The sequence below is a fragment of the Lampris incognitus genome, chromosome 9 (assembly GCF_029633865.1).
Source record: "Lampris incognitus isolate fLamInc1 chromosome 9, fLamInc1.hap2, whole genome shotgun sequence".
Lineage (NCBI taxonomy): Eukaryota > Metazoa > Chordata > Actinopteri > Lampriformes > Lampridae > Lampris > Lampris incognitus.
Genome location: NC_079219.1, coordinates 42,864,953 through 42,877,545, shown reverse-complemented (window position 1 = coordinate 42,877,545; position 12,593 = coordinate 42,864,953). Strand labels below are relative to the sequence as shown.

Below are 12,593 nucleotides of genomic sequence, written 5' to 3'. Positions count from 1 at the left end.
TCATCTTGACACCGCGCCCTGGCTGGATCTCCGCGTCCTCGTCGCTCGTCAGGAATGCGTATGCCTTGTTGCTCGCCTCCTCGGACGCTTGTCGCGCGTCGTCCCGCCGCTGTCTCCATCTGCAGGTTGCGTCCCGATGTGTGGTGCTTTTGCACTGACTACACCACTGCTTGCGTTGACATGCTCTGGCTTTGCGTCCTTTCAGGCCACATCTGAAGCACACTATGTCCGCACTCTCGGCTCCCCGATCACCATCACTCGCCAGAGTGGGTCTCGCACTCGGCTGCGCTCGCGCCTTCATGATGTTGTCGTCGGATGCTGTTGCACACATTTTCTCAGTGTCCTCGTAGCTCCGTAGTGTGGTTTTGAATTCAGCAAAAGGCATCGTCACACCACTTTGCGTGACATGAATAGCGAACGGTTTGAATGATTCTGGTAGTCCCTTCAAAATCATTGCTACTAACAGCCCATGGAGTTTATGGAGTTTATGGTTTCGTTTATTTCGAACATGCTAAAGTAAAAAAAAATAAAGTACACAGGCAGGAATACGAGAACAAATGGAAATAATAGTGAACATATTTTGCAAACTCTCCATAACAACACAAGTAATAACTAGACCATGTTCGAAAAGGGCGTAGCATGAAGTAAATAACTTTTCTGGTCCTACCCCTTTCTTATACTTTATCAATCAAACCAAAACAAAACTTTCAAGACAAAACAAAAGTGGAAAAAAAGAAAAGAAATGCCAATGCATAGAGATCAAAATAAACAAAACAGTACAAGTCAAACAAGGGAACTTACACGTCATGTATCATGTCATGTTTTTCCAGCCCTCTTTGTTCAGCCATCCTATATCTATTCAATATGTTGTTTTTAAAGAGTTGTTTAAACTTACTTATTGATGTACACATCTTCATATCTTTTGTACAGTTGTTCCATATATTGACTCCTTTGATGGATATACGGTGAAGTTTTGCATTTGTCCTCACTAGTTGTTTTTTTTAATATACATATTCCAATGATACCGTGTTTACTTCCCCTCCTTTGGAACAACTTTTGGACACTGTTTGGTAACTGCTGATTTTTTACTCTGTACATGATTTGAATTGTTTTGAAGTGAACCAAATCCTTAAATTTTAGTGCTTTCAGTTTGATAAAGAGTGGGTTTGTAGGCTCTCTGTAAGTGGTTTTGTTTACAATTCTTATGGCTCTTTTTTGAAGGATGAAAATTGGATCTGTTTGTTTTGTATGTGTTCCCCCACACTTCCACACAGTAGGTGATGTATGGAAGTATGAAGGGGCAGTACAAGGTGTATAGTGCTGGTTGATGCAGGAGATATTTGGCTTTCTATAGTATTGCAATTGACTTTGATATTTTTGCTTTAATATACTTTATATGTGGTTTCCAACATAATTTATTGTCTATTATTACTCCAAGAAATTTGATTTCTGACACTTTTTTGATTTCTACATCATTTATCATGAGCTTCTTGTTTGAGTTTGTTGACCGATTCCCAAATATTATGAATTTCGTTTAGCTTAGATTTAGTGTTAGTTTATTTGAACCAAACCAACTCTTTAGTTTCTTCAGTTCATTTCCCGCTGTATCCAAAAGTTGTTCCAAGTTGTCCCCACTGCAAATTAGGTTTGTGTCATCTGCAAATAAAATTATTTTTAGTGCTTTTGAAACCTCACATATATTATTAATGTACAAAATAAACAACAATGGCCCCAACACTGAGCCTCGAGGAACTCCACACTTAACCATCATTAATTGTGATTTATAATTATTAATTTGCACATAATGGTTCCTATTATTTAGGTAACTGGATAGCCAAGAAAGAGCTACTCCTCTGATTCCATATTTTTGTAGTTTTATTAATAATAAGTCATGGTCAACCATATCAAATGCTTTTTTTAGATCTAAGAATACTCCTACAGCATATTCTTTCTTTTCTATACCAGTTGTTATCTCTATCGCAAAATCAGTGAGTGCATATGATGTAGTCCTATTGGTTCTAAATCCATACTGTTCACACAGTACATTATGTTTTGTGATAAAGTCATCCAACCTTGAGTAGAATATTTTTTCCAGTATTTTAGAGAATTGTGAAAGCAAAGAAACGGGTCTGTAATTTGAGAGTGTGTGTCTATCTCCAGCCTTTTATATGGGTATGACTTTAGCTGTTTCATTTTACATTGAAAAACACCAGTTTTTCAGAGATTGATTACATATATATGAAAGAGGTTTCACCACACACTCAATAATATATTTAACTAGTGACATTTCAATACCATTGCAGTCTGTTGACTTCTTACTCTTAAATCTTTTGACAATGTCAGTAATTTATTTTTCATCTGTTCGCTTTAAAAACAAAGATTCTTTTAGCTGTACATCTTTACTTGCCACGTCATTTCTACAGCCAGTGCTTGCAATCTCCCCAGTCAAACCAGGACCACACCATCAAAAAATCATTGAATTCATTAACAATTAAGGCCGTATAGTTTTATCACTCAATGTCTCACCCAGTGGCGCCCCCAGAAATTTTTCATAGGGGTGGCCAAATGGGCTGAAACTCGGGGGGGCACACCAAAACCAACAGCCATGACTGAATTTCAGAAATTCTATTATGCTGTTGTAGTATACTGTATAGGCTAGTTGAAAACTGCATAAGCGACTTGTGGCGGGGCGGGCCAGCGGGGTGGCCAGGGATAGTATCAGGGTGGCCATGGCTACCCCTTGGGGGTGCCACTGGTCTCACCAGCGTTTCTCAATGCGGTGATGGCTGTCTCTGTACGTATAACGTATTCAGTCACACTCTCACTGCTCGACTTTTGAAGTGAAGTCAGTTCTGTATACAGGCGCCCATCGTCCGCTGCTTCCTGCATTACCAGAGACAAACTTGTGTCATCCAGAAACTGGATTAGCTCCGCATATACCTCAGCATTTTTCGCTCCATCTACTGCCCGTCCATCATCGTCGGTAGGCTCATTTAAAATAGTGTCCTTTCGCCCTTGTAACCGAAGATGGCCAAAAAATTTCGTCTCCCACAGTTCATAGTTCTTTTAATTTCCGTCAAAGACTAGTCGAGACCAACGGCTACTCTATCTTTCCATCCTGGGTCTTTCGCCCCTGCTATTTGACTCGGCAACCCTTCTACTCATGGTGCTAGCTTGCTAACCGACACACGCGGTACGTTGCGATATTTCTCTCAGCGGCAAATCACTTGATAACTATCTCTGGGTAACTGGGCCCATAACCTGTTGTCAGAGTTGAATTGTTCAGCGATTCTGGCGTGTATACCCAGTGCTAGACCGAAATAAATGTTAACTTTACGGAGGAATAAATACACAGTGGGGCGTCAGTTCTGCTCTTACCGGAATCAGCGTAGAAAGAGAAACTTTATTGACAGATGCACACTTTTATATACGCACAGACCACATGTCAATCTCAGTGCATTTCATTGGCTGTTATCATTGTCCATCATACAGTACCTGTATGTACTCATTAAGTTTGACTGTGTTAATACAAAAATATATTTACTTCTACAATTGAGAGCACACTTATTTCATATATGTCAACAGGGGAGTACAAGAAAAACTCAATATATAAAGAACAATGACTTAATATATTTTGCCGAACTTCAGCAAGTTTACAACATTTAATTCTCATCTCTGTTACATGTGCAAATCTATAAATTTCATCGATGACTTTGAAAATCCCCCACTGCAAAAAAGTTTTAATAATATGGTTGAATTATCAATCTCTGTCTGTCTCTGTCTGTATCGCTGTCAGTCTGTCTCACTGTCTGTCTGTCTTGCTGTCTCTGTCTCTGCCTGGATGTCTGTCCGTCTGTCTGTCTGTCTGTCTGTCTCACTGTCTGTCTGTCTCGCTGTCCATCTTTCTGTCTCACTGTCTCTCTGTCTGTTTCACTGTCTGTTCCCTGTCTGTCTCTCCTGCTTCCTCTCTGTTTGTCTGTCTATCTGTCTAATGTGGGAAATTTCCATGTAATCAAGCAATTGATAATCATATTTTTGATGAAGCCCTGCATTGCTTTGTAGTGAAAATGTAATGATATGAATGTGTATTGACAGTGGCTTTGTGTGCCTGCAATTCCATAAGGTATAATAATTATTCTGTCATCCGGCAGGTTTGGTGTGTCTGCTCTGTCTGCTGCTTGGCTTGGTGTTCACCACTCGTTCTGGAAACTATTGGTTTACAATATTCAATGACTATGCTGCCAGTTTCTCTCTGCTCTTCATCGTTCTCATAGAGGTCATCACTGTCAGTTACATCTATGGCATAAAGAGGTATGTCTGTCTGTGTGTTCTACTGCATTTAGGAGGTTCCCATCATGTTAGTTTACCTTACATTTTTTTATCCAACAAAGTTATATTGAGTTTGACAGCAACAGTATGACAGCCCTGTGGAGCCTCTTTGCTTTTCTATCAAAATGTCTGCTTCTATTGGTCTTACTGGTGATTAAGTTTTGCTGGACTTTTATCTAGAGCTCTCCATTTTCTCAGCTTTACTAACTTATTGTTTTTGTTACCTGTTTAATTTGGTTCTTCAGTGTTGTGGTAGTCGTGGCTATTAGCTGCTGAGAACTGTAATAAAAACAGGAAGCCATTACCAACTGTCTGATCAGTTCCATTGGATTTCAGCATTGTTGCGCTGAGGTAGGCTATGTTTTCAATGATCTGTGGGCAGACATTTTGAATCACTGCCAGAGAGCATTTATAGACCCGCTATAGGTAAAAATAACAGGAACAGGAACAATTTATTGTCATTTCTTTCATGTAATTGCATACACAAAAGAAACGAAATTCCGTTTCCCCCAGCCCACAGCAGTGCGACACAAAAAACAAAAACACACATCCAAAATTTCCCAAAAATGACACCACCAAAAACAGAGAACAAAGCAAAAAACAAAACAAAAAACAAAATCACACACACAAACAGTTAACACAGTCCAAAAATTCCACTGTCCAGGGAACGAACGCCAGCCAGGATGACTGTCGGAACTGCCGGTCTGCATGGGCTAGCAGTTAGCTTATCCTGCCCCGCTTCTGCATCCTGTCAGAGCGCCCTCGGTGTTTCTTCCTTGGACGCAGCTCCAGTAGGGCCGTGGTCCCTGGGCCCACCGGACACAGCAGACCAGGCTCCTCCAGCCGATCCAACGCCAGTTCTCCCAGCCAGACACCTTCGACACACCTCCCTGCACTCCACATGACACTAAAACACAGTCAACGCTAGGCGAGGCTGCCGCCCTTGGTGTTATCGGAACTTCCAGTCGACTAGCAGTTAGCTTAGCCTGCCCTGCTTCTGCATCCTGTCAGACCGTCCTTGGTGTTACCTCTTAGGGCACAGCTCCGATCAGGGCCGTGGTCCCTAGGCCCACAGAACGCAGCAGACCAGGCTCTCCCAGCCGATCCAGTACCAGCTCTCCTAGCCATCAAACGAAGACAAAACAAACTTAGACACAGACGTAGACAAAGACACTGCAAGGACGGTACTGGATGAGGCTGCCACAAACATAAGTTCATGCCTCCGTCTTCCCACACTGCTACTGGGTGAGGCTGCTGCAAACATCAATTCGCACCGCCATCTTCTCACATCAGAAGCGGAAACGGTTCCCATGAATCATGGGAAAATGATTCGTCACAAGAAGGTTTCCATTTTATTGCCACTATCATCTCTTATTAGTCATGCTGAATTTATGCCCCAGTTCTCTGATTATTATTGGCCTTTGACTATGTTGAAATTTTTACAGTGCTGTGGCAATAACTCAATGCATATGCTAATGAAAAAAAAAAGTTCATGCAACATATATATTAATCTATTCATTTTGGGGTATCTTGTTACTGAAGAAAGAATCGAACACATTTGAAATCAAACTATTTTATAGTCTGTAAGCAGAAAGCGGATTTCATTAAGACTGATTTTCAAACACATTAAACATCCCAAAAACGTTGCAGAAGCCTTTGCACTCCTAACCTCTTACCCCACAGTTTCTCTACCAGTGTAGCGGACAGCATCATTTGCTGCTTATTTGACTATTGCCTAATACTGAGAATCGTGGTCCATCAGTCAATTCCATCATGACTTTAATGTCTGTGATGTAATTTATTTAACTCATTAAGAGTGTGAGGCTCAGAGCTGGCCGTATTTACCACTTTTATGACATTTTGCCACTCAAGACATTTGCTGTTTGTTGAATATAAAACCACTAAATACATTTTTTTCCTGGCCCCGACTTCATCAACCAGCATGTCTATTTCACATTTCTGTGAAATTGTGCTTATTTAGGTTTCTGTTCACAATGCTGGGATGGCATCCAGTGCTTTACCTGTGCCCCCATCCATAGGGCTAGTGCATGTGTCAGGAAGGGCATCCGATGTAAAAATTTTGCCAAATCATTATGGGGATTGACAAGACCATACCGGATTGATCAAGGCCCAGGTTAACAATGACCGCCGTTGGTGCTGTTACCTCACAGCGTACCAATGGAAACGATCAAATCTGCTGTGGTGACCCCTGGGAAACAGAGAACATACTGAAAAAAGTGGGCATTTGAATTTGAGGGCGCTTCGACATCCCTTTTTGAAAACTTTTGGGCAGTAACAAGGTGGGACAGGGGCTCGAGTATGTGTTGATTTGGGATTCATAAAGGGAAACATTGCAGGATTCAGTGTACACCATTTTATAAATCCGGATTTTTTTTAAACATACAGTTTTCTAGTTTGTACATATGCATTTTTCTCCCCAGTTGTACTTGGCCAATTACCCCACTCATCCGAGCCGTCCTGGTCGCCGCTCCACCCCCTCTGCCAATCCGGGGAGGGCTGAAGACTTCCACATGCTTTCTCTGATACATGTGGAGTCGCCAGCCGCTTCTTTTCATCTGACAGTGAGGAGTTTCACAAGGGGGAAGTAGCATGTGGGAGGATCACGCTATTCCCCCCAGTTCCCCCTCCCCCCTGAACAGGCACCCCGACTGACCAGAGGAGGCGCTAGTGCAGCGACCAGGACACATACCCACATCCAGTTTCCCACCCACAGATATAGCCAATTGTGCCTGTAGGGACGCCCGACCAAGCTGGAGGTAACACGGGGATTCGAACCGACGATCCCAGTGTTGGTAGGCAATGGAATATACTACTGTATTTTTTTTTCTTTTTGACTGGAATCTATACAAAGTTTTATATATCAGACCCCAGGGGACTATCCACACTAACACGAGAAGAACAGGCAAACTCCATACACAATGGGCTAAAATTAAAAAATATTCATCCCATGGAGATGGCCCTGGTTCATCTCTTGACAGCTCCACTACCTGGTCTTCCATGGCAAAAACCAGTAGAGGTTTTGCCCCCTCTTGGTCCCAGTTTCTGCTCTCCTACTGTCAAACCATTTTGTTCCATTGGCTGAGCTCACTGACGCCATGTTCTCCATCCCCTAAGCTCCCATTCAACAAATAAATTGTACTAGTCAGGGGATGATAAAAGCGTCGGCTAAATGACTAATGTAATGTAATGTAATGATCAGCTCCACAACCAGGCCCCACCCTCCCACAGCAGTCTGTATGTGTCACAGAAAAGGATAATCCTTGCTTCCGTGGTGCCCTCAGAAATCTGCACAAGCAGTGAGCTGGAGTTTCTACCAGCTGTAAATTCCATTAATAGATTTGCAGAAACCTATGACTCTTCCATTCATACAATATATTTGTCCTTGTTTTTTGGAATATTTTATTTTTCAAATCAATTTTAACAATCATAGAACACAAAAAACACACACACAAAAAAAACAAAAAAAACAAAAACAATTCCCTACCCCTCCTATAAACAGAAGACAGGGGGAAAAAAGTTCAGCGCATAGATTTAAATACAGAGACACTGCACTAACACGGGGTTATATCCTTTAAAGAGGCCTTTTGGCTAACCAGAAATGATCACTATGGTGACATCAGTTATGTGCCTATGTACTCTAGGTAAGGCTGCCACATTTTCAGAAAGGTTTTCAAATTTTCAGTGTCTGTCTAAACAAAACTTCACACTGCTATTGGTAGAAGTGTCATTAGATTAGAAGTGTCATTAGATTAGAAGTGTCATTAGATTAGAAGTGTCATTAGAAGTGCCATGAGATTAGAAATGCCATTAGATTAGCCACCATTTCAGCTGCAGAATGTGTGCTGCACTAGCTGTTGTCAAGAGGAGGGGACATAGCAATATCCTTTTATAGACAATAAGAAATCTATAAATTCATTACATTTCATTCATTGTCATTAATTTCCCTAGGTTTGAAAAAGACATCGAGGACATGCTGGGTCATAAACCTAATTGGTACTGGAAAAGCATGTGGATTGCAGTCAGTCCACTCATCCTCATTGCCCTGTTCCTCTTCTACATTGTCAGCTACATCCAGGGAGGGACACCCACCTACCGAGCATGGGACAAAGACCTGGTGAGGGATAATGTTATTTTCTCGTCTGGCTCTAATTTATTGCTCACACCCAGTTGCTCCATACATTGTTCCAGACATGGTTTCAAGAGGAGAGTATGATGGTGATAAACTGGATAAATGATAATGGATATACATTTCAACCACATTTGTAAGTTGTTCATTAAGTTTAAGGTGGACGTTAACCTTAACCATCCCCATTTTCCCTTAGGGTAAGTCTGTGGAAACTGAATATCCTGTCTATGCTCAAGCTTGTATTGGCCTGCTCCTGGTCTCCCCGGTCAGCTGTGTGCCCCTGACAGCCCTCTACATCTACTACAAGAACTACAAGAAGAGGGGACAGGCCAGCGGGAGACCAGCACATTCTGTCAGCACAGTCTCTTCATAAAGATGAAGCAGCCACCAGGAGTAGCAACGGCACAGACACTGGACACAGACACCGAACTCATCTCCTCACCTCATCTTGTGTCTTCTTGGCTTTGAGGTCCTCATACCAGCAGGGTTGAAGGCCTCTTGCATTGAAACAGGACCTGTGACAGCCATATCTCCTGCAAGCTGCTCACTTCACACATTTTACACAGCATGGCAGAGTTTTAAACCAGTCATCAGTCAAATCACACCTCTAACACAATAGTTGTGGAAAAATGTGAAAGGTCAAGCATTAATTCCCCTTATTTTGCAAGCTCTTGTTTTTAGGCTGGAGAAGCAAATTTCTGCACCAGTGTTAGAAGACATGTATTTTCATGTGAGGTTCAAACATGGTAGGAACAATACAAGGATGATAAGTTTGTTAACATTGCAAAGCTTCAGTGTCGTTCAGTATTTCATATCATTCTAGTAGATTTGATGATTGTAAACGGATGTTGTATAGATCTTTTACAGCATGGTGAGTTACAGTGTCTGAGTATGTCTGGAAAGGTTTTATTCCGTGTCATTGTGGTGAAGTAGTCTTGAGTAGTCTGATAATTGATATTTTGGCATTGCTAATGTCAAAGCTGCACAAATGCTTTTACATGTAAAGCATTTTTCACCCTTGTAAAGGACACCTGTACTGTATTTAAAGGGACATTGGCTGTCACCTGTGTGACAAAAACACTGAGCTGGCAACTAAAACTAAAAGTTATACAGCTTCAATTTAAAAAGCACAAAAAGATGATTCTAGATTCCACCAGCAAATGTACTGTGCTAAATATGTTCTGATACTGTTAGAACTTTAAAACGCTGTTAAATCACAGTAATATAAAGATGTGTAGATAGATGTGTATGTGGTGTGTTGAGAGGACATGGTAGCAACAGGGTAATATAGAATGGATTAACTTTCATAGACTCTGTGTTCATTATTCCATGTTATAATCTTGTAAGCATTAATACAGGTGAAGAACTGTTGGAACTCACACCCACACAGCATGCAAGACAATTCCTCCATCACATCCTTCACATGTCATATAAAGACTTGTGTCTTCGTTCATGTTACCTCTCTGTCGATCTCTCCTTCTGAGTCATTCCTGTCTCGTTGTGTTTTCATCTTGTGATTGTTGCTGCTTGTGTTATAATGATATTAAGACACCTTGAGCTCTGTAAAGGTGGTATATCATTGTAAATTATTGTTATTATTAGACGTTTATAAACAATAAGACATCACCAAATCACTTTTCGAATTTTCAATCAAGTTGGTTGTATGTATTGTCTTTTCTACCATTAAATGAAGTAAACCAGTTGAGTAGATAATTTGTAACATAATCCATGATGACACAAATGCCAAGAAATTAGATTTGCTACCTTTAATGAAGATAGATAGATAATTTTACTAGCCACACGACCGTTCCATACAGTCAAATTAATATTTAAAGCTGGGGTTGGCAACTTTCTTTCAGTGTTATTTTTGGGTGGATGGGGGGGGGGGTCACATTGAGGAATTCAAAGGGTCTGACAGAAGATCAAGCCTCAGTGTTTAACCCTGTGTCTGTCCAGGAGCTCACAATATCACTGCTGCTGGTAGACCTCAACCACTTCATGGAGCTCTCTGTGATGACGTGGTTCTACTGCCTGTCAGTCATTGTCAGTGTTCTTGCTGTCACAATGGATCTTGTAAAGGTGGATAGACTTTATGGCATTGATTTGAATAATAATAATGGATTACATTTATATCGGGCTTTATCTTGATGCCCAAAGTGCTTCACATTGAAGGGGGAAACTCACCTCAACCATCACCAATGATGCACGGCAGCCATGTTACACCAGAACGCTCATCACACATCAGCTTGAGGTGGAGAGGGAGGAATCATTAAGCCAATCACATGGTGGGATGATTAGGTGGCCAGACGGAGAGAGCCAGGTTGGGAATTTTACCAGGACACCGGGGCATCCCCTACTCTTTGTGATAAGTGCCATGGGATCTTTAACACTAGAGCGACCAAGACGGTGTGGGTTCCATTTCTGGTCGGGTACAATATCGAATCGGGTCCTTCGACTGCATATGACGTCACGGATTATGTTGCTAGCGAGCGTTGTTTAACGCTAGCTTTATAGTTAATTAGCTTTGTGGGGTTTTTTTTAAATCCACGCTGACATAGAGTTGGTTAGTAAAGGTGCGAGGGCCGAAGGCCAGAGCTGCGTCTAACGTCAATCTACTGTTTCCCGCTGTTGCTAAACTTAAATAGCCCCTACCCAATCATAATGCGCGAAGTAGCGGTCTCATCTTTAGTCGCAGGACCCCGAGCAGGGCGAGTAGATCAACGGCCATCTAGTGGCCGTTTTGGGTTTTCAAGTTTAATAACTTTGTGGGGAAAAAAAAGATAGACCTGCCGCTCCCTGAATTTTCATATAAAATTGCATACATTTGCATTAAAATGAGCTTTAGCTCAATCGCACAAAAAAAAGTTATGATAAAATCTACCGAAAATGACCATGGACGGTCAACATGACCGTCTCGTAATTTGCGCGTGATCGTGCGCGTCATTTATGATGTGTTTTGGTCACATCGCTTCCTTCGTCAAGTTCATTGCTCTGTCCTAGAAACACACCAACGTTCTCCAGTGCAGAGTAATAGTCTAAATTTGATTTTTGATTATTGCTAACATGTCTGGTTACAGACGCCGTTACAGACGCACCACGACTACCACCTGTAGTATATGGGTTTGAACATCGTCGTTGGCGTCTCTCGTGTCCGAGGATCCATTCCAAGAGACAGAAAAAAAACAGCTATTGGAGCCATTCGCTAAAGCCTTGATTAAAGTGGTGATCAGGTCACGACGCTGGTCCACACTGCTTGGCCTGAGAGGATCTAGTTCCATGGCAACACAAGAGTGAAGACGATGGGCTGCGCCACAGGTTGCACCCAAGTGATGGTTGGATTGAGAGTCTGGACTGCCCACTTGTTAGGCATTTACGAGCCAGGGATGTGTGGGATTTTTATAACCGCCAGTCCGCGGTCCCGTGAGGCATTAGCCAGCTGAGTGCTGCCCAGGTTACGCCAACTCCACAAGTGAAATTCGGTCAATACCGCGAGGAGGGGCCTATCCGGGGTTTGTCATGCATGCAGGAATCTGTAGCCTGAACCTTTCAGCCTACATCACATGATGCTTCAGCAACCCGAGGGTTTGAACATATACACGGAGTAATACGGTGGTGAGCCTATACTATAGGTAATACGACGAGGCCAGTAGGCGTGCTTTCAGGCGGATGTACGTAAGCAGAACTAAAGTCGGTTAGGATACGCATGCACGGCTGTTCTTTGTTCCTGAATAAAGTTAATAAAAAGGACTACCCGCCAGTCTCATCAGTATAAACCACAATATGGTGTCAGAAGTGGCGGCGTTTGATGTTTAGTTGCCAAAGAAGCCGAGAGAAGAGAATGGTGAGCTTGTTGAAAAGTCCCATTGACTAAACGTAAATGTGCAAGATGAACAGCTTGGTGATAACTGAAAAGAAAAATGGCTCACTCAGACTTTGCCTTGATCTTCGAGTGCTGAACAAAGCCATCAAACGACAGCACTACTCCATACCGACACCTACAGATGTCCAATGCAGACCGTCTGGCAAGAGAATATTTACAATACTCGATGAAAAAGATGGATACTGGCAAATTAAGCTGGACAGAGCATCGTCACTGTTATGCACCTTCAACATGCCA

General features: G+C 42.1%; 1 protein-coding gene across 1 annotated transcript in view; it reads left to right on the top strand.

Annotated features, from left to right (window-relative positions):
• The window catches only part of LOC130118339 (sodium- and chloride-dependent transporter XTRP3-like), a 53,778-nt gene extending 44,929 nt beyond the window's left edge, over positions 1-8,849 (top strand). Inside the window, exons 9-11 of the mRNA XM_056286757.1 lie at positions 4,152-4,311; positions 8,299-8,464; positions 8,673-8,849. Coding sequence (XP_056142732.1) covers positions 4,152-4,311; positions 8,299-8,464; positions 8,673-8,849 — 503 coding nt within the window. The remainder of the gene's footprint in view (positions 1-4,151; positions 4,312-8,298; positions 8,465-8,672) is intronic.
• Positions 8,850-12,593: the final 3,744 nt, after the last annotated feature.